Below are 23930 nucleotides of genomic sequence, written 5' to 3'. Positions count from 1 at the left end.
CACCCCTAGTCTTACGATAAGTGCCATGGGATCTTTAGTGACCACAGAGAGTTAGGACACCTGTTTAACATCCCATCCAAAAGACAGCACCCTACACAGGGCAATTTCCCCAATCACTGCCCTGGGGGATTTATTATTATTTATTTTTTTTACACCAGAGGAAAGGGTGCCCTCCAACACCACTTCCAGCAGCATCTGGTTTCCCATCCAGGACCAACCCTACTTAGCTTCAGAAGCAAACCAGCAGTGGGATGCAGGGTGGTATGCTGCTGGCAAAGGCTATCATGTAGATAGCGTTAGTGGACAACATAACATGCAATTGCAGACCGTAACATAACATACAAGTAATATAACATAGAATGTGCAACCAACCTCCAAGAGTCAGGTTAGCTGTGTATCTGCGGCCTTCAACCTCCATGGCATATTGCCCAATATCATCAGGTGATACTTTCTTAACTATGAGAGTCAGTTGTTTTCCTTCTTTCTTGACCTCAGTCTTGTCAGTGGGATCATTAGGAATCTCCTTGTCGCCATGGAACCACTTCCAGTTGGGGGTTTCTTTGAAGAGCTCACATTTGAAAGTGGCAGTGGCCTTGGGTTTCACATGCTGATCTCTCAATGGTTTCTGCAACCAGTCTCTGATAATTTCTGTAAAATAAAATAAAAATGTATATTGAAAAAATGGCTCCTTTTCATGTAGCCAAGACACAACAAACATGAGAAGACAGGCACAGGACTACAATCCACATATAAAAACAAAGCAGGGAAAGTCAAAGACCAACTAGAGACGATCCACAGGAACTGAGTAAAATGGGGGTCTCCTGGCAAGAGGCAAAAGCCCTCACACAGAAAAGAGTGAGGTGGTTTTCCTATTATGTTGCATTACAACCTGTAATTTAAAAAGATTTTTATTTGGATTTCATGTAATGGACATACACAAAATAGTCCAAATTGGTGAAGTGAAATGGAAAAAAATTACTTGTTTCAAAAAATTCAAAAAAATAAAAAACGGAAAAGTGGTCCGTGCATATGTATTCACCCCCTTTGCTATGAAGCCCCTAAATAAGATCTGGTGCAACACATTACCTTTAGAAGTCACATAATTACTTAAATAAAGTCCACCTGTGTGCAATCTAAGTGTCATATGATCTGTCACATGATCTCAGTGTATATATACACATGTATATAAAAGGCCCCAGAGTCTGCAACACCACTAAGCATGGGGCATCACCAAGCAAGTGGCACCATGAAGACCAAGGAGCTCTCCAAACAGGTCAGGGACAAAGTTGTGGAGAAGTACAGATCAGGGTCGGGTTAAAACAAAAATCTGAAACTTTGAACATCCCACGGAGTACCATTAAATCCATTATTAAAAAATGGAAAGAATATGGCACCACAACAAACCTGCCAGAGAGGTTCGCCCACCGGAACTCACGGACCAGGCAAGGAGGGCATTAATCAGAGAGGCAACATTGAGACCAAAGACAACCCCGAAGGAGCTGCAAAGCTCTGCAGCGGAGATTGGAGTATCTGTCCATAGGACCACTTTAAGCCGTACACTCCACAGAACTGGGCTTTACGGAAGAGTGTCCAGAAAAAAAGCCATTGCTTAAAGAAAAACATAAGCAAACATGTTTGGTGTTCACCAAAAGGCATGTGGAAGACTCCCCAAACATATGGAAGGTGGCACTGGTCAGATGAAAATTTAGCTTTTTGGCCATCAAGGAAAATGTCTGGCGCAAACCCAACACCACTCATCACCCCGAGAACATCCCCAACACCACACCATCATGCTGTGGGGACGTTTTTCATCCTCAGGGACTGGGAAACTGGTCAGAATTGAAGGAATGATGGATGGCACCTTCTAGCAGGACAATAACCCTAAGAATACTGCTAAAGCAACACTCGAGTGGTTTAAGGGGAAACATTTAAATGTCTTGGAATGGCCTAGTCAAGGCCCAGACCTCAATCCAGTTGAGAATCTGTGGTATGACTTAAAAAATGCTGTACACCAGCGGATCCCATCCAACTTGAAGGAGCTGGAGCAGTTTTGCCTTGAAGAATGGGCAAAGATCCCAGTGGCTAGATGTGCCAAGCTTATAGAGGCATACCCAAAGAGACTTGCAGCTGTAATTGCTGCCAAAGGTGGCTCTACAAATATTGACTTTGGGGGAGGGTGAATAGTAATGCACACTCAAGTTCTTTTTTTTGTCTTATTTCTTGTTTGTTTCACAATAAAAAATATTTTGCATCCTCAAAGTGCATGTTGTGTAAATTAAATGATACAAACCCCAAAAATCTATTTTAATTCCAGGTTGTAAGGCAACAAAATAGGAAAAATGCCAAGGGGGTGAATACTTTCGCAAGCCACTGTATGCTTCCAAAGGGGAGTCAAGTATGTCAAGCTATGTAGCAATTACACAATGTTTTTCCCGTGCTTATGAATAGGCTAGTAATGCATTATTTAGATTGGTTAAATGAATTGCTCCTAAAATGATTAGTGCATTTGTTTAGTTACAAATATAGATATTCTCCTGTACATACCAATGATTTTGACATCTGTTTTAGTCCTGATGTCATCACACTCGCAAGCGTAAATGCCAGCGTCGTCATCTCCTGTGTCCTGGATTGTAATGGCATGCTGCATCCCAATGACATTGATAGCCACTTTTCCAGGGATGTTTTTAAGAGGGACACCACTCTTCTTCCAGACCACATCTCTCTCTTTGTTCAACTCACAGGTCAGGTACATAGGCTGACTCTTGAGGACCGACATACCATCCTCTTCCAGAGTCTTTACCCACTTCACAGGCAATTCTATGAGGAAAGAAAGTCATATTCCAAAGCATACATCAAATATGACTTATCTTTAAGTAATCAGAGAGGTTGAAAAGAAGTAAAGAAGTTTGTTACACAGAACAAATATGTATGGACTTAGAATAAGTACCTTCTACTATTAGTTTGGCGGTTGTTGTCTTTTCCTTGTTGCCCAGCTTGGCAACACAAGTATATTCTCCAGTGTCAGAAACTTGCACATCAATGATGAGCAGTTTGCGATCTTTGCCATCCGAGTAGTACTTGTGTTTTGGGCTCTCTCTTATGTTGGCGTCATCTTTCATCCATGTAGTAATTGCAGTAGAAGGCGAAACCTCGCACTCAAACGTAGCAGAAGCACCGACTGATTCAGCCTCCTGTAACACTATGTCTTTGAGTGGTCTCGTAAACTTCAGTGGAACTGCTTTGAGCTGGAATCCAAAAGGATTAGCATCTGGGGGTTTGTCTCCTCCAGCACCGGGCTTCAGTCCTCTACCCCGACCACCACCAGGTGAGGGGGTTTGCTTAGCTGAAATTGGAAAAATGTAAATGCATGATAAGTTCAACAACACTACCTTTGCTAAGACGTTTTGTTTTATTTCATTTTTAAGAACTGTATTTTTACAGTACATGAACGTCAACATAAAACCTCAGAGAGAAACCTCTCTTGGACATGTCGCCAAGGGCAACAAACAAGTGGCATTACCGTATTTCCCAAAGAGGATGAAGAGTATTAAGCAAGTTAACAACACAATAAAACACTACTATACGGACTATAAGGAAGTAATATACGGACTCAAACATTCAAACACATTTAACATTTAAACAAAATACATAGTTTTCATAGTAAATAAGACAAGATAGGTATGATTACAAACACCTATAAGGGGAAACCCATATAAGGATATAGGTTAAAGTCATGATATTTCTGAGCACTTTAAGTTTCTATATCTTTATCACACCCATATTACCAACATGCATGTTTTTGTTTATTCTCACCTTGAATGCCTCTACCTCTACCTCTACCGGCAGCATCCTCTTTTGGTTTCCCATCTGAGTAAAGACAATTGTATGACTTTCTCATTAAGAAATCAAATATATGACTACAACTGGCAAAATGGTTGGACATTACACAGAAAACTGTGAAAGATGGGAAAGATGAATGGATACAAAATGAAGCACCAAGGGCAAGATTATTGGACATGAGAAGATGGCATGGACATAGAGAATTGAAAAAATGCTTGACACACGCTGTAATGGATGTGTACAAGACAATGGAGACAAATATTAGTACAGCTAGACAGTGGACAAAAATGACTGACGTTGATACTTGGACTGCACAAAATGTAGACATTAAGATGAGAAGATGAAAACATTAAGATGGACATGGTTGGAAAACACAGTGTGGACATGGACATGGTTGGTCTACATAGAATGAGGACAAGACGTGAGACAAAAAAGATGGACATGGATGGAGGTAATGAAAGATGGATGTCTAGCTCGACGATAACTGGACAGATAGATTAATGGATGAATGGAGGATGGATCAGGTGAGACACTTCCTGAGCCACCAGTGGTAAGTTTCAGCAGCCATAATCTCACCTCTGCTGGCACCTGGCATTCCAGGGGTCTCACGTGCATCACCTTCCAAAGGTTCCTCTCCCCAGTCTTCTGTGGACCCAGAACTATCTCGAGGGACAAGTTCCCATCCCCAACCTTCATTGTCAGATTCCAGCTCCTTCTCTGGCTCCTCCTCAAAGACTTCCTCCTCCAACTGAGTTGAAATCTTTCGTAACTGTACAGGGGACAGTTCCTTCATTGCTGGCACCTTCTCTTTAACAGTTTTATGTGGTGCTTCCTCTTCTGGTGATATTTTCTTTGGAACCTTTTTTAGGGTAACACCTTCAAATGAATCTTTAGGTGAAACCTGTCTAGGCAGCTTTTTGGTGCGTTCTGCACTGGGCTTCCTCTCCATAATAATTTTTTCAATTTCTTTTGGCTTTGGTTTTTCAACCTTAGGCGAAGGAGTCTTTTTCAGTTCCACCTTTTTCTTAAGTGTCTCTTCATGCTTTAAGGGTTTGTCTTTTTCTTTTTCTTCTGGTTCTTTAGGCACAAGCTCCACCTTTTTTAACTGTGTTGGTTTTTCCTCTTGAGGACTCTTTTCAATTTTCTTTACAGGTACTGGTTTTGGAGGACTTGGCTTTTGATAAAGAGGTTTTTCAGCCTCTTTCTTCTTCTCAGGCTCCTTCTCAGGCTTCACAGCTTCAGCTTTTGGTGACTTAGAAAATGGCTTCAATTTAACTTCTTCCTTCTCTTGCTCCTGCGAAGGAATTGTCTTCACCTTTGTCAGTGGTTTGTCAAACTCTTCGACGTGTTCATCTTCAGGAGCTTTGGCCACTGGTTTAAATTTGGCTGCCTGTGGCTCTTTCGTATCCTTTGAGATGGTTTCAGATTTCTTCATAGGAGCAGAAACGGATTCTTTAACTGCTTCATCTCTTTGTGGTCTCTCACTTATATCATAAGCAGCTCTGGATTCAGTGTCTTTTTTGTCTTTCTCTTGCTCAACAGTTCCCGGTTTAGCAGGTTTTTCAAATGGTTTAAGCTTGACAGTTTCTTGCTCTTTCTCGTCTGATGGCAATTTCGATACCTTCTTCAGAGATAAACTAGGTTGGCCAGGTGATTCTTCTTTCAGCAACTTTGGTGTTTTCTTCAAACCCATTTTCTCCTCTACTTGGACATCTTTCAGAACCTTTTGGGATTTTTTCAGGTGAACCAAAGATTCCTCAGTAGAATCTTTTGATGCAACTTCTTTAGGTTTGTGAAATTCCACCTGTTCAATTGGCTTCTTAACGTATACTGAGGTTCTCTCAGCTATTTCTGTTGTTTCAAACATATACTCCTCTCTCTCGTAACTTTCAACAACTATGGTCCTTGAGGCTTCCTGGGTCGGAACCTCCGGTTCAACTGTCTCTTCTTCTGAGGGTATCTGTGGCACCCTTTTCAGCTTAATGATATCCTGCTCTTCCTCAGTGTCCTTTGAAATTCTGGTCACTTTCTTCAAAGTTGGCATTTCAAGTTTTTCTTCCTTCAGAACAGGAATTCTACACTTTTTCTTAATAATCGTTGGCACCGCAGTTGTTTTTGCTGAATCTTTTGTAAGATTTTGTTTAAGACAGAGAGCAACGACCAACAATTATTCATTTGCATCACAAAACAACAAAGGACTCCAATATTAAACATTTTACAGCAATACTGTGCACTCCACATTCACTCGGCAACAAAAGATTTAGGACAGTTCACGGGACATATTTTCAAACAGACAAGTTAAACAGACATTTTCCCAAGTAAAGTAAACTGGTATCTATCATGTATTTAAATGAGTAATTCATTGATCAAATGATAAAGCTATCTTTTAATGTTTGATCTCTTAATCTGTTTACTATCTATGTTTTGCATTACTAGGTTAAAAATAATGCTTTGATATATTGTTATTGTGTTCTACCCTTTGATATATTGTTATTGTGTTCTACCCTTTGATATATTGTTATTGTGTTCTACCCTTTGATATATTGTTATTGTGTTCTACCCTTTGATATCTTGTTATTGTGTTCTACCCTTTGATATATTGTTATTGTGTTCTACACTTTGATATATTGTTATTGTGTTCTACCCTTTGATATATTGTTATTGTGTTCTACCCTTTGATATCTTGTTATTGTGTTCTACCCTTTGATATATTGTTGCAATCTTACCTTTGCCAGCTCCCCCGGGTGCTGTTACAGGGCCCTTATCTGTAGGAATGTAGGAATGTAAGATTCCAGTTAAGGTATAGGATGAAAATATATTGTAAGGGATTCGGGAAAGCACCCATACGTTTGTGGCTAATCACTAGGATAGGATGTGATAAACTGTCTTATAAGAGGGGAAAATGTACTTCGACACACAGTATAGCTGTATACAATTAACACTGTACATTACACACTCAACATATACACTATACATACATTGGACGTTACCCATGTCATAAAGATTATACACATCTCTTACAGCCATATACATCAAACATGTACTATGTACATATATACACTACAAGAAGCAGGGGTATCAATATTTGGGTTAGAGGAAGAAGTGTGTCATGCAATATGTTGACTTTTGATGATTTGAGCAATGTATTCCTTTTCACATTGGTGAAGACTTTTTGAAATGTAATGGCTCTGTAGCAGGTGTGTAAGTACAGGCAGTTGCATGCGACTTACCCCTATTGCCAATATTTTCTGAGAAAAGAGTATTGCATGTACTTACTAGCCTGTACAGGGTAACTACTGTTAGTTATTACACCAGTAGAGTGTAGAAGTGTCTTTATTCTAAGCAAGCAGTATCAAGCATGCACATTTTGTTAGAAGTACACACTTCAAGTGAGTAGGTATCACAAGATAAAGACAAACAGATAAACCTCTAACAAGGTTTAAAAGTATGCTGTAGAGTAGACAGACAAACGAAGCAACATAAAATTTGGTTTCTAAGTGCCAGTGTAAAATGCAAGTATACATGTTGTATACATACAGGTGTGTTCACTCATACTACTTAAGTGCAGCATGTGTGAGGCTCACATGCTCTTAGGAACCTGTCAATTAGAGCAAACAGACATTTGAAGAACACACCATGAATGACAGAAACAAAAAAGACTACCTTCAGGGGGTGAAGCACTAGGTGAAACAGGTGAAGGCGTTTTCATCGGTGGGGAGGATCTCTTTTCAGCTGGTGACATTTTAAATACAAATATGCCAAAGGTCATAATCAGGACAATCAAGAGGGTTTGAGCTAAAATTTGCTCACCAACTACAAACATTTAATAGAGCAGATAGGCATTAAGAAAAAACTACATTGAAACAAACATCAGAAACACTACCTTCAGTAGGAGACACTGTTTCTACAAGAGGAGCAGGTGAAGGCTTTGGTATCTGAGGTGGTGGGGGGGAGGCTTTCTTCTGCACTGGTTTCACTTTAAATACAAGTATTCTAAGGTCACATTCAAGAACTGACAACTTGAGCTAAGAGTTGTTAAACAAACACTTAAGAACTGACAGCTTGAGCTAAGAGTTGTTAAACAAACACAAACAGTGACAGAACATAACATGAATGACAAAAACATAAGAGACTACCTTCAGGGGGAGAAGCTTTCTCCACATGGGGGGCATCTGAAGGCTTTGGCTTCGGTGCAGAGATTTTCTTGTCTGGTGTCGCTTTAAATACAAGTACCCCAAGGTCACAATCAAGAACTGACCACTTTGGCCAAAGACTCATTAAAGAAACACTGAAAGAGCAGACTATCATTTGAGGAAAACAACATGCATGACACAAACACACTACCTTCAGGGGATGATACTTTTTCTACATAGGGAGCAGGTGAAGGCTTTGGTGTTGGAGGAGAGATTTTCTTCTCCTCTGGTGGTTCTTTAAATACAAGTACACCAATGTCACATTCAAGAAAAAACTATTGTGGTTTGTTTAAGATTTGTAAACAAACACTGACACAATGAAACAGATTGAAGAAGATTGAGACATGAAACATTAAGGACAACACTTAGGAAAACACAATACAACAAGAAGATGTAAGAGTTTAGTTTTTGATGAAGACGTAAGAGTCCCTTTAGTACCTTGTGGACGAGTGGTATCTGTAATTGAAACAGGGACCACTTCAGGGGCGACCCTTTGGTCTGGACAAGAAAAAGTATTATGCAATATTTAGACAACACAAAGATTTAGTCATGACAATATACAGTCCAACAATGAAAGACGTAAGAAGAATACACAAAGACAGACAGACAATATATAAGAATGAGGCCCTCAGATTAAATACCTTTGTGAGGTGTTGGAGGCTGAACTCTCTCTTCTTCTTCTTTTTCCTTTTGTTTGATTGTCTTCTGTGATATTTTAGTTTTATACGGGATGTCATCTTCATTAGGTGAAACAGCTTTCTTAGGTGGAATGACATCTACTTTAGGTGAAACAGCTTTCTTAGGTGGAATGACATCTACTTTAGGTGAAACAGCTTTCTTAGGTGGAATGACATCTACTTGAGGTGAAACAGCTTTCTTAGGTGGAATGACATCTACTTTAGGTGAAACAGCTTTCTTATATGCATTGGCTTCTTCCTCAGATAAGACAGCTTTCTTAGAAGGAATGGCTTCTTCCTCAGATAAGACAGCTTTCTTAGAAGGAATGGCTTCTACCTTAGGTGAGACAACTTTCCTTTGAGGAATAACCTTTATACTTAAGATAGCTTCTTTCTTAGTGGTAGGAGTAGCTGATTTCTTTGGTGGAACCACTGTCGCTGGGTCAATGTGTCTAATACTATCTCTTTGGGTTGCATCTTCCTCTTTCTTTGCAACAATGGCTTGAATTGGTTGATCATCTATTTTCTTTATTGGAACTTCTTGCCTTACTATCTCAGTTTGTTGTATATCTTCCTCTTCTAAAGAAATATCATCCCTTACGTTTATCTGAGTCAATTCCTTTTCTCTCTCATATATCATAGCTTTGTCTCCATATGATACCTCTTCTCTGAAACTAACTTCCTCTGCCAGGGAAATTTTCTCAATGAAACCTGTTCTCTGTGAAACTTGCCCTGCTTCAGTCACAAGATCCCTCATCACTGAAACGTCTTGCCTTACTTCAGTTACTGAAGCCTTCTTCACTGCAACTACTTGCCGTGCTTCGGTCACTGAATCTCTCTTCACTGAAACTTCTCTCTTCACTGAAACTTCTGGCCTCTTTTCAGCCACTGAATCCACCTTCACTGAAACTTTTTGTGGCACTTCAGTCACAGAATCCCTCTGCACTGGAACTTGTTGCCATGTTTCAGTCACGGAATCCCTCTTAACTGAAACTTCTTGTCTCATTTCAGTTACTGAAGTCTTCTTCACTGAAAGTTCTTGCCACACTTCAGAAGCTGAATTAAGGTTTGGTGAAACTTCTTTCAGCTGTTCAGTTACTGAATCCCTCTTCACTGAAACATCTTTCCTTGCTTCAGTCTCTGTTGTTACAGTTAGCTCAGTTGTTGAAGGAACTGTGATGGCTTTAAAGACAACACAAATTCAAGATTTGCACAAGAAGAGAATATGAATTCAAGATTTGCACCATACAACGGTGACTAAGAAGATGACAGTAAAACACAGAGACACTTTTACATAAAAGGTTGCCTGGAAGATGTGAATGTGTTTGAATAACATTCGGAAAGTATTCAGACCCCTTGACTTTTTCCACATTTTGTTACGTTACAGCCTTATTCTAAAATGGATTGAATATTTTTTTCTCTCAAATCAATCTACACACAATACCCCATAATGACAAAGTGAAAACAGGTTTTTTGAATTGTGCTATGACACTGGAAATTGAGCTCAGGTGCATCCTGTTTCCATTGATCATCCTTGACATGTTTCTACAACTTGATCGGAGTCCACCTGTGGTAAATTCAATTGATTGGAAATTATTTGGAAAGGCACACACCTGTCTATAAAAGGTCCCACATTTGACAGTGCATGTCAGAGCAAAAACCAAGCAATGAGGTTGAAGGAATTGTCCATAGAACTCCGAGATAGGATTGTGTCGAGGCACAGATCTGGGGAAGGGTACCAAAAAATGTCTGCAGCATTGAAGGTCCCCAAGAACACAGTGGCCTTCATCATTCTTAAATGGAATAAGTTTGGAACCACCAAGACCCTTCCTAGAGCTGGCCGCCCGGCTAAACTGAGCAATCGGAGGGGAAGGGCCTTGGTCAGGGTGGTGACCAAGATCCCGATGGTCACTTTAACAGAGCTCTAGAGTTCCTCTGTGGAGTTGGGAGAACCTTCCAGAAGGACAACCATCTCTGCAGCACTCCACCAATCAGGCTTTTATGAAGCCACTCCTCAGTAAAAGGCACATGACAGCCCGCTATGAGTTTGCCAAAAGGCACCTAAAGGACTCTCAGACCATGAGAAACAAGATGCTCTGGTCTGATGAAACCAAGGTTGAACTCTTTGGCCTGAATGCCAAGCGTCACGTCTGGAGGAAACCCGGCACCATCTCTACGGTGAAGCATGGTGGTGGCAGCATCATGTCTGGAGGAAACCCGGCACCATCTCTACGGTGAAGCATGGTGGTGGCAGCATCATGTATGGAGGAAACCCGGCACCATCTCTACGGTGAAGCATGGTGGTGGCAGCATCATGTCTGGAGGAAACCCGGCACCATCCCTACGGTGAAGCATGGTGGTGGCGGCATCATGCTGTGGGGATGAACGGTGCAAAGTACAGTGAGATCATTCACGAAAACCTGCTCCAGAGCGCTCAGGACCTCAGACTGGGGTGAAAGTTCATCTTCCAACAGGACAATGACCCTAAGCACACAACCAAGACAATACAGGAGTGGCCATTCAATGTCCTTGAGTGGCCCAGTCAGAAGCCGGAATTGAACCCGATCTAACATCTCTGGAGAGACCTGAAAATATCTGTGCAGCGATGCTCCCCATCCAACCTGACAGAGCTTGAGAGGATCTGCAGAGAAGAATGGGAGAAACTCCCCAAATACAGGTGTGCCAAGCCCGTAGCATCATACCCAAGAAGACTCAAGGCTGTAATCGCTGCCAAAGGTACTTCAACAAAGTACTGAGTAAAGGGTCTGAATATTTATGTGAATGTGAATTATTATTATTATTATTTTTTTTTAATTTGCAAAGATTTCTAAACCTGATTTTGCTTTGTCATTATAGGGTATTGTGTGTAGATTGATGAATACAATTTTAGAATAAGCCTGTAGAGTAGCAAAATTTGGAAAAGGTCAAGAGGTCTGAATACTTTCCGAATGCAATGTATATCAAAATGTGACTTTCAAATGATCTGTAATGACTGCATTTTAGAATGTAGAGTTGTAGAACACATGTAATGCAGTACAATACCTTTTACTTCAGGGGTTTCTTTGGGCTTAGGTGTGACTTCTAATTTTGCAGCTGGAGTAACTTTCTCTGGTTTCTGGGGGACTTCTATTCAAACAAGTTAATAATAAAAGCAATCACTAAAAGGAGCTCAAAGTTACTGAGAATCATGTATGTACCAACGTGTGCTTTAGGAGAAGTCATGGTTTCTAGCATACCTTTTGTGACAGCAACTTCATCCTCCTTTTTAGGTTTAGTTACTGGTGTTCTCACAGGCGGCTCATCCTTCTGTTTAACTTTTTTAAGACACACATGACATTACCAAACAAATCGCAATACAGTACAAGCATGACAGCACAAACACAATATAAACAGAATCTTCTGGAATTCATTCTGTTCAAAAGACTACCAAGAGTTTTGAAGATGAAAGAAGAGTTCAAAATGGAAAGGAAACCATTTTTTAACAACATCAGCATTTTCAATATCCAAAGACGTTGAAATATATACCTTTCTCTGTGTGGATTTCCTTTGGTGCAACTGGCTCTGCCGTGCTTGTTGCTTGCTGTGGCTTTTTAACTGCCTCTTCCTTTGGTGCTGCAACTGGCTCTGATTTGCTCATTGCTGTTTTTTTAGCTGCCTCTGTTGGTGTTGGTGCAGTTGGTGCTGCAACTGGCCTAGGCTTGCTAGTTTCCAGCTTTTTATCGGCATCTGTTGGTGTTGGTGCAGTTGGTGCTGCAACTGGCCTAGGCTTGCTAGTTTCCAGCTTTTTATCGGCATCTGTCTTTGGCCTCTCCGTTGTTTTAACATCCGTGATAACTTAAAAGGACATTCGTCAGTTGTTTTTTGCTACTTAAATCATCGATGGATGAAGAAGAGAAACCAGTATGTGCTAATCACACTCTAACGAGTGCTTTGCACATTTACAAAGAGCATGCTAAGTCAAGAAATAACCACAAAAAGACAACAACTTATAGAAAACAAGTTCTGACAAACAAACCTTCAACATACTGGCAAACAACACATTATTTAAATCAAGAAACAATCAGATTTGTGGATTGCATAAGAAGAGTACATATACCCTCAAGGATATATGACTTTCAAGTACCTTTTGTTGGAGTAGTGTCTGTCTTTTTGGGAACATCTTTAGGTTTAGGTGGTGGAATCGCAGATTCTTCTTTCTTTGTGATCTCTGGTACTTTTTTGGGAACAACCTTAGCTGCAGGTGGTTGAGGTGTGGGTTCTTCTTTCTTGAGGATTATTTCTGGCACTTTTTAAGAACATTATGATTAAATGGATGATTCACCCAAATCACAAATTGCCAGCACATATTCTATGGACCTATTGAGTCAGCAATCCAATATTTGGGTTTGTTTAAGCTGTGGCTAAGGAAACCAAACAAATCTTGGATTGCTGACTCTACAGATTTGAATATTGCTTGCTAATTATCCATACGATTATTTAAGAATTGTAATTTGGGAGAATTTGGAACAGTAAAAAAACACAGCTAAAGAGGTTAGCATAAATAAGAATGAAGAGATAGCTTGTTCACAACACTTAGAAGACATGTACATACAACACAGCTTAAGATGTATAGTATATTTCAACGAGTTAACATTATTGCTAAACTGGAAGCTTTACCTTTTTTGGAAATTTCCTCTTGTGGAGGTGACTCTGGCTTTCTAATGGGCTCGGCTTTGGGGTATTCCTCAGGAACTTTAAAGAACATTTGTTTTGTTTTAATGCTCAATAATTAATTCAGAGTGAAGCAAACAAAACAAACGAATGCATACATATCTCATTACAAACATCAATAAACACAGGTAGACATAAAGACATTGTGTTTGACTTGGACAAAAATAGTGCATACATGTCATAAAAGGACAAGAGTAGGAAAGAGCAATAAAGACAATATATAACAGTACCTTTGGGGTGAGGAGCTTCTGGTGTCTTTGTGGGAATGGGTTTTGGCTTTGGTTGAGCTTCAACCCTAGCTGCAGGTGCCATTTTTGTCTCAGGGGCCACTTTGGGCTCAGTAGCCATATGAGGTATGGGTGTAGGCACATCTTTCAGGTAATACAGAAACACTACCATTAGCAAATGTAAAGAATATACTTATAAAAGATGTAAGACTAAGAGAAAGCAAGAATACACACATGACAGTAAACAGTTCAATAAGAAATGATCCAATGCTCTCAAGTGAATTACTTCACAGGCATTGATGAGACTAACAGTGAGTATGTTTCACCACTGTCAAACCACAAACAATGACAAGCCACAGACACATTAAAAAATATGCTATAAAACCACATAGAAAAGACACATTGAACACGCACAGAAAATGAGACGAATCAAAAACAGTTTATATAAAGCATTGGCTGACAAAAAAAGGTGTAATACCTTTGCTGGGTTCTGGTCGTGAAATGGGCCGCTTTGGTTCAACATATTCTTCTAAGATAAATGAAAAAGGTACTAGACTTATCTGATAAAAGTAAACACATTTAAAATGCTAAGAATCCAATCAGCGTGCTATTCGCATTAAGAGATCAACAGACAAAGACACAAAGGACAGACAGAGAAAAGAGCGAGGGACAGATAAAGTAACACAAACACACAACATTACTGTACCTGTAGGGGTGGGACAGGGCTTTTCATGTTCAACCAGTGGAGTGATCTTTTCTTCATGAGGCCTCCTTGCTTCAGGTACTTAAAAACATTGTGACTCTGTTTAAATGTCTCTCTCTGCACATACAGTACGCTGTACATTGTAGATCTTACATCCTACATAACTGATGACATCAAACATACTTGACATAAACCAAAAATGTTTTACACAAATGAACAGTCATTAAGAATGGTTGACAAACAACATAGAATTAAAGAGAAAGGAAAGAATGACCTTAGAAGCAGGGGGTCATGTGAATACCTTTGGTCGGAGCTGGAGCTGATGGCCTTTCCTCAGGTTTCTTGTATGCTTCAGGAACTTCAAAGATAATTCCTTCATTAGAATACTAACTACTGCACAAATACTACTGCCATATGTGCCAGTAGACACAAAGGGGATAAGTTAGTAAGTAGGCTAATACTATTGCACAAGCTCTACTGCCTTACATGCCAATAGACAAAAACACAGTAACTTAGTAAGTAGGCTAATACTACTGCAAAGCTTTGTCTGCAGTAATTTGGTGTTGCATTAATACTGTGTTAATGAAGCACTTTACATTTAAATTGATGTTTATACAAATAGATATTGCCGCACATTGGCAGACTCACAGACGACAGCTGGTATGTACAGTAGTTGGACAGACAAAAGAGTTTGGTTGGACAACATGTAGACCCAATGGCCATTTTTCAAGAGAAGTTACAAAGTAACATTGGTTTTGGCATGTTTATAAGTTTAATTCACAGCCATAAGCGTACAGTCATAAGCTGTCTTATGTGTCAATACCTTTAGGTACTCCTTCTCTTGTTCCCACTTGAGTTTTGGAAACACTTTCATCAACGGGTATCCTTTCTCCTGATGAAAAACAAGGAAAAAACTTAGCTAAGGGCATTTAAAGAAGTTAAAATTAACAAATGTAGGACTGACATAACATATCCTAAAAAAACGAATCATCAAATAGGATAGAAGAAACAACAATGTCATACAACATTTAAATAGATGTAATGGTGATATTAGGGATTAATCAATGATCCTGTATTTACAGTACAACAACTGAAGAAACACAAAAAGAGGGATAAAATGAAAGTGTTAGTACAAGAAAACTAGGGAACATTGACATGACATACATAAAGTACACACACACACACACACACACACACACAACCTTTGAACCTATTACAGTTGACAAACAGAGAGATTTCTTGCCATATGCAGATATTTAGTAATTATTGTTATTTTATCGACTGATACATGTTATCTCCAGAATACTATTATTATACCTGTGTATGAAGAGAACTGAAGTTCTATCTTTTCTTCTTGCATTTCCCAACTCTCTTGCATTTCTCGCTCAAATTCTAGTTAGTATATCAAATGATAATAATCAATTGCAATAATACATTGTTGGAATGAGAGAATAAACACATAATCTTACTAGTGACACTAAAAACAATTAAACTACAATGAATAAACAAAAACAATGAAATAAAGAATGAATGATAAGGAAGTGATGATGGATTGTTAGATTTTTTGTGATGAGTTTAAGTGCCCAAACAACAGGCCCAACTAAAGGATGATAAGTATTTAATATTAGGGATGAGGTATTGATGAGGGATGAGGTATTTATTAGGGATGAAGGATTTAAGTAAGTATTAGAAGTCGCATGTGGGATTAAGATAAATCACAAGGTATTGTACCTCTCATTTCTGTCCTCTCTTCATAATAGTATTCAGCTGATTCTTCTTTGGGTTAAAAACGGAAGAAATTCTTAATTGTACCATAAAAGATTCCAGTTTTAGTTTATGTAAATGTTCAACTTAACAATTAACATGAGCCAATCTTACCTTTGTATGCTTGTATTGATGAATCTGGGACATCTAAGGGTGTTGTAATAAATAAGTATACATATAATCTGACAATATACACATGGTTAATGTTTACAGAATATTAGATTGGGGTGGTTATTTGCTATGGCAGTAAAACCTCACATATCCAACAAAGCCTGTCCAATAATATACCTTACATTTCATGTTGATATTCATGTCATAAAGACAGAAAATTACTAAATATTTTGTCACAGTGATTATTTTCAGTTGTTTTCTATTGCAATGACCAACCTATAAACTCTGGTTCAAACAAGGTTGACGTGCGGTTTTACTGTACTTTAAAAGATCTTTGGGAATTTTTGAAATTTGGTCCTACATTTGTTAATTTGGCATTTGGTTAATTTGAAAATAATACTCACCAAAAGGAACCCTTCCTAATTCAATTTCTGTGAAAGGAGGAAGTAAAGGTATTATAACACGAGAATAATAATTGATGTATTTAAATGCCTATAGGCATGTCTAGCTAGTAAATGTACAGACCTTTGCCTGAAAGGTAAAGTTCAGCTGTGCTTTTAGCTTCACCGTTGGTTTCCAACCGCGCAATCACCGAGTAAACGCCTACAGGATTCGTAATGAAGATGGCTGAGTTTCTCATGATTGTATTTTTATTTGTACGACTATAAAGTACATTTGCTTGACTCAAATCTACACACCTTCATCATCAGAGGTTATATTGCGGATGGTCATAAAGTGTCGTCGGCCTTCACTTCTGAAGTTATACTTTGGGCTCTCTTTAAGTCCCCAAGTGTCTTTGTACCATGTAACGATAGCATTGTCGAAGGACAACTCGCATTCGAAGGTAGCAGATTGGTTCTCATTCACTTCAATGCTCCGGATGCGTTTGGTGAAGTGAATTATGCCAGCTAAAAGCAGATCATGGGAATCACTCTTAGCGTTGGCAGTTTGGTTTTGTTTAAAACTATGAGTAAAATTTTTTATCTTAAGTGTTACAGCCTTTCTTAAAATCATTTATTACAAATATAATTGTGATTCTTAAGTTGGATCTTAAATATCGATATCTATGTTAAATGCAGTAAAACATAAAGAAGTCAAACATAAAGAACAAGAACAATCTAACAAACAAAGACATGTACAATACGAGCAGCAAAGAGGTTAGTAAGTGATATCCTGGAGGCAAACTAAATTATATCCTAAATCCAAACTATTTGTTCAAACTATGGTCCCTTACCTTGTTGATCTCCATCTGTAAATTAGTATGGGATTAAGAAATAGATCAATTCCCAGTATAAACAATTCCGTACATCTCTTTCATCAGGACTCAAAAAACATAAATGAGTACCTACCCTCAACGGTCAATTTGGCGCTGGAGATATGTGGGCCACATACAACACGGTAGTTGCCCTGGTCTTTGGTTTGACACTGCTTGATCTTCAAGATGTGACGGTCACCAACAATGCTGATTTCATATTTGTCATTGTTGTCAAGCTTCTGAGTTCCCTTGTACCAGGACAGGGTGATCTCAGGGTAGTTGATCTTGATGTCACACTCAAAGGTTGCTGTGCTTAATGGAGTGGTATCTTGGTCTTCGATGTCGCTCACCAGAGTGACAGGCTGTAGATAAAAAGTATTATTATCAGTGGATATTTTGTCTAACCTAACACATTTTAGTGGACGTATTCAGATAGTTCCAACACTTAATATTTTAGGAACATTTAGTACCTCAGCCTGCATTCTTGATTGCAACTCAGCCATAAACCTGGCCGTATCCTTAGATTCTCCTCCATGCTCAGTTTCCTGGATCAGAAAAATGTATAGTTATAATAATATATCATACTCACAATAAAGAGTTATTTACAGCAGGGATCAACATTATGATAAATCCATAAAAGCAGAGTAGTTTTTGCTGCCCCAAGAACAGCTTATGAAAAAGCTGTGGTGGGCAGCAAGTTATCCTGGATGACTTACTTCCCTGTAGGGTGAAATCTTTCCTGGGCCAGTGCCAATGTCGAGCCATGCTTAGTCCTAGATAGGCCATTTCAATGATTTATTATCTTACCGGTTTTCCACTTTCCGCTTCTTTCTCCCTCTTCAGCTGCTCAATGGCCTGAAGAAGACAACGGTAGTCAGTGATTCCGTATTCTCTAACAACTTTTTCATAGTCTTTGGGGTCCACACCCCTAAGAATCTCCACGAGGTCAATCTCTCCCTCCTTCTTTGGACTTTTCTGTTTGGATGGTGTCCTGTGTGTGAAGAGAGGGATATATATAGTAGTTAAAATAATTTCAAGTGTCTCTCATTAGATGTTAAAGTTATTGGTGGCATTACAAATTTCTTTACAACTACACATACTTCTTCAGTTTTGCTCTGAAGTCTCCATCTACTCCCCCGGTGTCTTTCCTTTCGTCAACATTCAGGTCAGTGCTGCATTCTACTTCTCCTGCTTTGTTAGTTGCGACACATCTGTACTGTCCGGAGTCAGATTTGGTTATTTCTCTGATCTCCAACTTGGCATCTGGGCCTTTCTGCTCAATAGTGATGCGACCACCATGAGTGATCTGTCTCCACTTGCCCTTCATCCATTTCACGTTAGGAATAGGATCACCTCCAACTTTGGCAATGAAAGTTGCAGTGCCCTCTGTGAGTCAGAAACAACATAAAGTTGGCATCATGCACAAGCACAGTAAAGTATTTTCTAAGGATGTTGAGGTAAATGTTTAGATGTAATTGAGAATAAGTTAATCATACTTACTCTCTGTTACATTGACACTCTGGGGCTCATCTACAAAGAACAAGTTGTCAAATCTCTTTGTTGGAGTCTTTGCTGGAGCTGGGGCAGCAGCAGTGGCCTCAGGTTTGACTTCTTTTTCTGAAATCAAACAGAATTTCAGTCAAGCAGCTGCCCAGAGGGAAAATCACAATGACATGTCAAATTGCAGTAACAGTATACAAAAGAGGAATGTCAAGTAAATACTTTTGCACAATATGACCTTGTTACCTCTAATTGTCACTCTGGACCTTGCAAATTCACTTCCAACATCGTTGGTAGCCTTGCAGAGATAGTCCCCTGCATCTGTTTTCGATGTGCGGAGGACCTCCAAAGAGGCAGTGCCATCAGAAAAAACAACTCTACAGTTTGTGGAAGATTTTATCTCCTTCCTTTCCTTCAACCAATTAATCTTCAGAGGAGGGGCTCCATGGACATGGCAGCTAAGCTTCAGGTTCTCACCCTCGTTTACAGTCACAGGTTTGAGAGGGATGTCGAATACTGGGCCCTTCTTGTGTTCTGGTGATGTTTAGTGAACAACAAAGATTTTTTCATAGAAGCATGCACAAAAATGTTGACTAGTGATGCAACATAATGCATACAAATATAATATGACAATACACACAAAGATACGTACCTGAAATGTTAAGTGACACTTGGTAGGAGGCACTACCAGCTTCATTGGTGGCTGTGCAGGTATAAGCACCACTGTCTGAGAGTTGGGAGCTCTTGATATGCAGCATGGCCACGTTGCTCTTGAATTCCATTTCGTACTTATCAGAGGCGTGAATTTCACTATGATTCTTGGACCAAACGATGTCAATGGGTTGAGATCCAGATAAACGACCCTCAATCTTCACCAAATGACCCTCTGTATCTTCCATTGTCTCTGCAGGCTTCTTGGTGAAGTTGGGGGAGATTTTGCGCTCTAGTGACAAAATAAATTATACATCAATTAGGTTGAATTATGAAAATGATGTCCTTGAATCAAAGTATAAGGTGCACTATAGCAAGATGTAGATAACAAATATTATTTGTAAGCATTCAGGCATATTATTTCTGGAACCGTACTGAAATAACATGAAATACAAAAATATTGCAAGGTAATGGTAACCATATATACAACAAATTACAAAAATGTGTAATGGTAACCATACAGCCTACTGGTGTTTACTGTACCTTGCACAACTAGTAATCAAATACTGTACCTGAAACATGTATAAGAAATACATGTAAGAAGATTTTTTAAAGATTTTTACCTATTTTTACTTGACAATGACAGATATCAGTTCCGGCTCCATTGGTAACTTCGCAAGAGTATTTCCCAGCTGCCTCAAAACTGTCACTGTCAAGGACGTCCAACATAGAGTAGGTGTCTGTGGTTGTCACAGTATACTGATAAGAGGCATAGAGTTGTTTCCCATCCTTCAGCCAGGTGACAAATATGCTGGGCGTTCCAGAGTATGTGCATTCGAGTTTCAAATGTTTGCCCTTGACAACTGAAATGTCTGCCAGCTTCTTGATGAAGTGTACTGGTTCTGAGAGGAGCAATAGTGAAATTATGTTACATCACTGTTATTAGGATAGTTTGTGCATGAAAAAAAGACTATTTCAACACAAACACAGTGGTAGTATTTGCTGTAGCTTATCGAAGCCATACTTTTAACGATGAAAGACTTTAGCAAGAACAGGAAATCTGTAAAAAAATCAACCAACCTTGAATTTGAAGCTCGAGTTTAGCTTTACAAGATGCAGTTCCAACACTATTTGTAGCTATACAAGTGTATTCCCCAGAGTGTTTCATTTCACCTCGTGCAATTTTTAGGGCAGCAGTGTTATCATCATAAGACATGAAGTATTCTCCATCATTTTTTAAAGATCCATTGTCTTTTAGCCAGGAGACTTCTAAAGGAGAGGATCCTACAACACGACACTCAAATATGACTGGCTGTCCCACAGCCTGTTCAAGACTAGTAAGTTTCTTGGGGAAGGAAGGTGGTGTTTTGACATCTAGAATGGAGCAATTAAACAGAAGGCATGTTTACACTTGTTACCATGCATAACATTTGTGAAGGTAAAAATGAAGCAAGCAAAGAAAACTAAGACGAGCATCACCTTTCACTGATAAGCGGCAGCTGTTTGAGGCAGATCCAATTCTGTTCTCTGCTTTGCATGTGTATTCACCAGTATCAACCTTTGACGGTTTGCTTAGTATCAAAGTCGCAATGCCATTTGAAAATGCCATTTGGCAAGTATTGGTAGCGCAAAGCTTTCCGTCAGCTTTGAACCAGGACACACTAATATCAGGGGTTCCTCCAATGCAGCATTTCAAGCAAACTGGATCACCAGAAGTGACTTCCATTGGTTCCAGTTCCTCAACAAAGAATGGTCGTTCTAAAGTGACAGATAAAAATGGTTAAATAAAAAAAGTATCAAATGGATATAATTGAATGCATATGAATGAATTGAGATGCTTTTACCTAATAAGGTCACTTGAGCATGGCAGATATCAGTTCCAACTCCATTGGTAACTTCGCAAGAGTATTTCCCACTTGCAGTCATGCTATCGCTATTGAGTACTTCCAAGACGCAGGAAGTCTCTGTGGTCAACACGTTATACTGATAAGAGGCATAGAGCTGTTTCCCATCTTTCAACCAAGTAACAAATATTTTGGGAGTTCCATTGTATGTGCATTCAAGTTTCAAAGGTTTCCCCTTTTCAGAAGACATGTCCTTCAGCTTCTTCACAAACTGTACTGGTTCTGGGAGGAGCAATAGTCAAATCAGTAACATCGCTGTAGTTTCAGTATGTTAGGATATGCATTAAAAAAAATTGTCATTTCAGAATTCATTACCGTGTTAACTAACCTTTCATGAACAGATTAACTGGGCAACTTTCCTTCCCAGCATCATTAATAATCTGGCATGTATACTCTCCAGCATCTGATTTGGCCACTTTGTATAGCTCCAAAGTAGCTGCATTGCCCTGGAGAGCAATTTCACAGCCCTTTCCAGACACAATTTCCCTGGTGCCCTTGAACCATTTAAGTTTCAGTGGGGCACTTCCATGGACTGTTGCTGAAAATGTTACATTTGCACCAGGCAGAGCTTCCTTTGCCTGAGGTTTTTCCACAAAGGATGGAGGTTCTTAATAAGAAAAAAGAAATGTTGTATAGCGTAAGTATTCTCTTTCGGAAACACATCACTTCTCATGTTGGATTTATTTTTCTCCATAGGATAAAAATCCATGCTGACAAGTCTACATATCTACTGACCTTGTACAATCATAGAAGCACTTGTTTCACTGGCTCCTGCTGTGTTAACGGCTTTGCATGTGTATTTTCCAGAGTCTGACAACTTAAGAGTTGGCAGTTTAACTTTGCAGGTGTTGTCACTGCAAATAATCTCGTGATTTGGTCCACTCTTGATCTCCTGACCATTGTGGTGCCAAGAGATAGTGAAAGGTGGAGAACCTGCAACTTTGCATTCCATTTCACCAGGTTTACCAACAATAGTATGAGTGTCTCTCAGTTTCCTGATGAATGTGGGTGGAATCTTTTTATCTGTTTAAAAAATAATAAGTAATGACGGATTGTAAATGTAATAAAATGGCAATGGATTGTAAATATCAAATTCAATTAATCGGAAGGTATGATACTAGTGGTACCAACCTAGGACAGTGAGGGTTGTCTTGCAGGAAACACTGCCAACCTCATTTTTGACCTCACATTTGTATTCTCCTGTATCAACTCTCTCTGTCGACAGGACTTTCAGGCTGGAGATATTCTTTGAGAAGGTTATCTTATGCTTGGTGCCAGAGGAGAGCTCGACACCGTCCTTGAACCACTTAGATTTCAATTCTGGTGTTCCGGCTACGGTGACTTCAAGAGTTGCTGAATCACCTGCCTTGACATTGAATGACTCTGGGCTATCCACAATGGTAGCCGGTTCTGAAAATTAAGTAGGACCACACTTCATATTTAGAAAACAGAAAATTACCAAATGTATGTCAATGTAATCTTCATTGAGTGACATGGAGTCCTACAAACCTAAGACAGTGAGGTTGGAAACACATTCCACAACTCCAGAATCATTTTTGAGTTGGCAGGTATATTTGCCACCTGTGGTTTGGTCAGCCTTAAAGACCTTCAGGGTGACCACGCTGTTCTCAAATGTGATTTTCCGGTTGTCTCCATCCCTAAGAACATGATCCTTATCTTGCACCCAAGAAACAGTTATAGGCTGAGAGCCTTTGACGGTGGCCATCAGAGTGACTTCGTCACCCAATTTGACTGACTGGTTTACCAGTTTCTTCACGAAAACAGGTGCTTCTGAATAGTGAGAAAGGATTGATTGTGGTGAGGAGAAGCAATCATATTGGTAATGTTGTATGTATGAATATAACTAAGATATGTTGAATATCCATTGAAGATATAGTTTACTGACCTCTGAGCGTAACTGTTGTATGGCATGTTTCATATCCTACTTTGTTTGTGACCCCGCACTCATATTCACCAACATCTGAGGGGTCCACTGCAAGAATATGGAGAGTGGCAGAGCTACTCTCATTCATCATCTTATATTTCCTGCTTTCCTTAAGTGGCTTTTTGTCTTTGTACCAGATTATCTTAAAGGGTTCTGTGCCATTCAGTTCACAGTATAGCATAGCATCTTTTCCTTTGATCCCCTCTACAGGTTTCGGTACTTTCATGAAACTTGGTGGATCTAAAAACAACACAATTGGCCGATCAGTTTCATTAAAGTTAAATATTCCAGGGCAAGCAGGTTTCAAGATTCCAGGGCAAACAAGTTGCATCTACCCAAGCAAGTGGACATTGGCAATCATAAGAGAAAAGAGGGCTTCAAAGGATCATGCTTTTTAGTCCATGCTAACTGTGATTGGTGTAAGTAATGACCATTAAACACAATCAATGG

The 23930-nt window shown here is 39.3% G+C and overlaps 1 protein-coding gene across 24 annotated transcripts in view; it reads right to left on the bottom strand.

The window, feature by feature from the left end:
* LOC139380804 (titin-like) overlaps positions 1-23930 on the bottom strand; it is a 178849-nt gene that overhangs the window by 109210 nt on the left and 45709 nt on the right. For 4 of the 24 annotated variants that reach the window (XM_071123859.1, XM_071123864.1, XM_071123850.1 and 1 more), the window contains 15 exons: positions 19633-19923; positions 19227-19514; positions 18981-19097; positions 18581-18866; positions 18288-18471; positions 17951-18025; positions 17575-17842; positions 15174-15242; positions 14652-14708; positions 14354-14431; positions 7504-7572; positions 3814-3867; positions 2948-3343; positions 2545-2817; positions 373-648 (listed from right to left, as the gene is read on the bottom strand). In XM_071123859.1, the coding sequence (XP_070979960.1) occupies positions 373-648; positions 2545-2817; positions 2948-3343; positions 3814-3867; positions 7504-7572; positions 14354-14431; positions 14652-14708; positions 15174-15242; positions 17575-17842; positions 17951-18025; positions 18288-18471; positions 18581-18866; positions 18981-19097; positions 19227-19514; positions 19633-19923 (2781 nt within the window). Of the gene's footprint in view, positions 1-372; positions 649-2544; positions 2818-2947; positions 3344-3813; positions 3868-4416; positions 5959-6566; positions 6606-7503; positions 7573-7723; positions 7817-7976; positions 8058-8184; positions 8269-11752; positions 11837-11946; positions 12025-12235; positions 12545-12833; positions 12996-13366; positions 13442-13650; positions 13792-14125; positions 14177-14353; positions 14432-14651; positions 14709-15173; positions 15243-15667; positions 15743-16081; positions 16127-16228; positions 16262-16629; positions 16657-17574; positions 17843-17950; positions 18026-18287; positions 18472-18580; positions 18867-18980; positions 19098-19226; positions 19515-19632; positions 19924-20254; positions 20534-20711; positions 21006-21110; positions 21390-21475; positions 21758-21863; positions 22143-22270; positions 22559-22666; positions 22946-23044; positions 23327-23441; positions 23721-23930 lie in introns of all 24 variants that reach the window. The other 20 variants (XM_071123857.1, XM_071123849.1, XM_071123855.1 and 17 more) reach the window with 13 other exon arrangements.

Source organism: Oncorhynchus clarkii, chromosome 22 (assembly GCF_045791955.1).
Source record: "Oncorhynchus clarkii lewisi isolate Uvic-CL-2024 chromosome 22, UVic_Ocla_1.0, whole genome shotgun sequence".
Lineage (NCBI taxonomy): Eukaryota > Metazoa > Chordata > Actinopteri > Salmoniformes > Salmonidae > Oncorhynchus > Oncorhynchus clarkii.
Note: the sequence above shows the minus strand (reverse complement) of the source record. Positions and strands in the feature narration are given on the sequence as shown.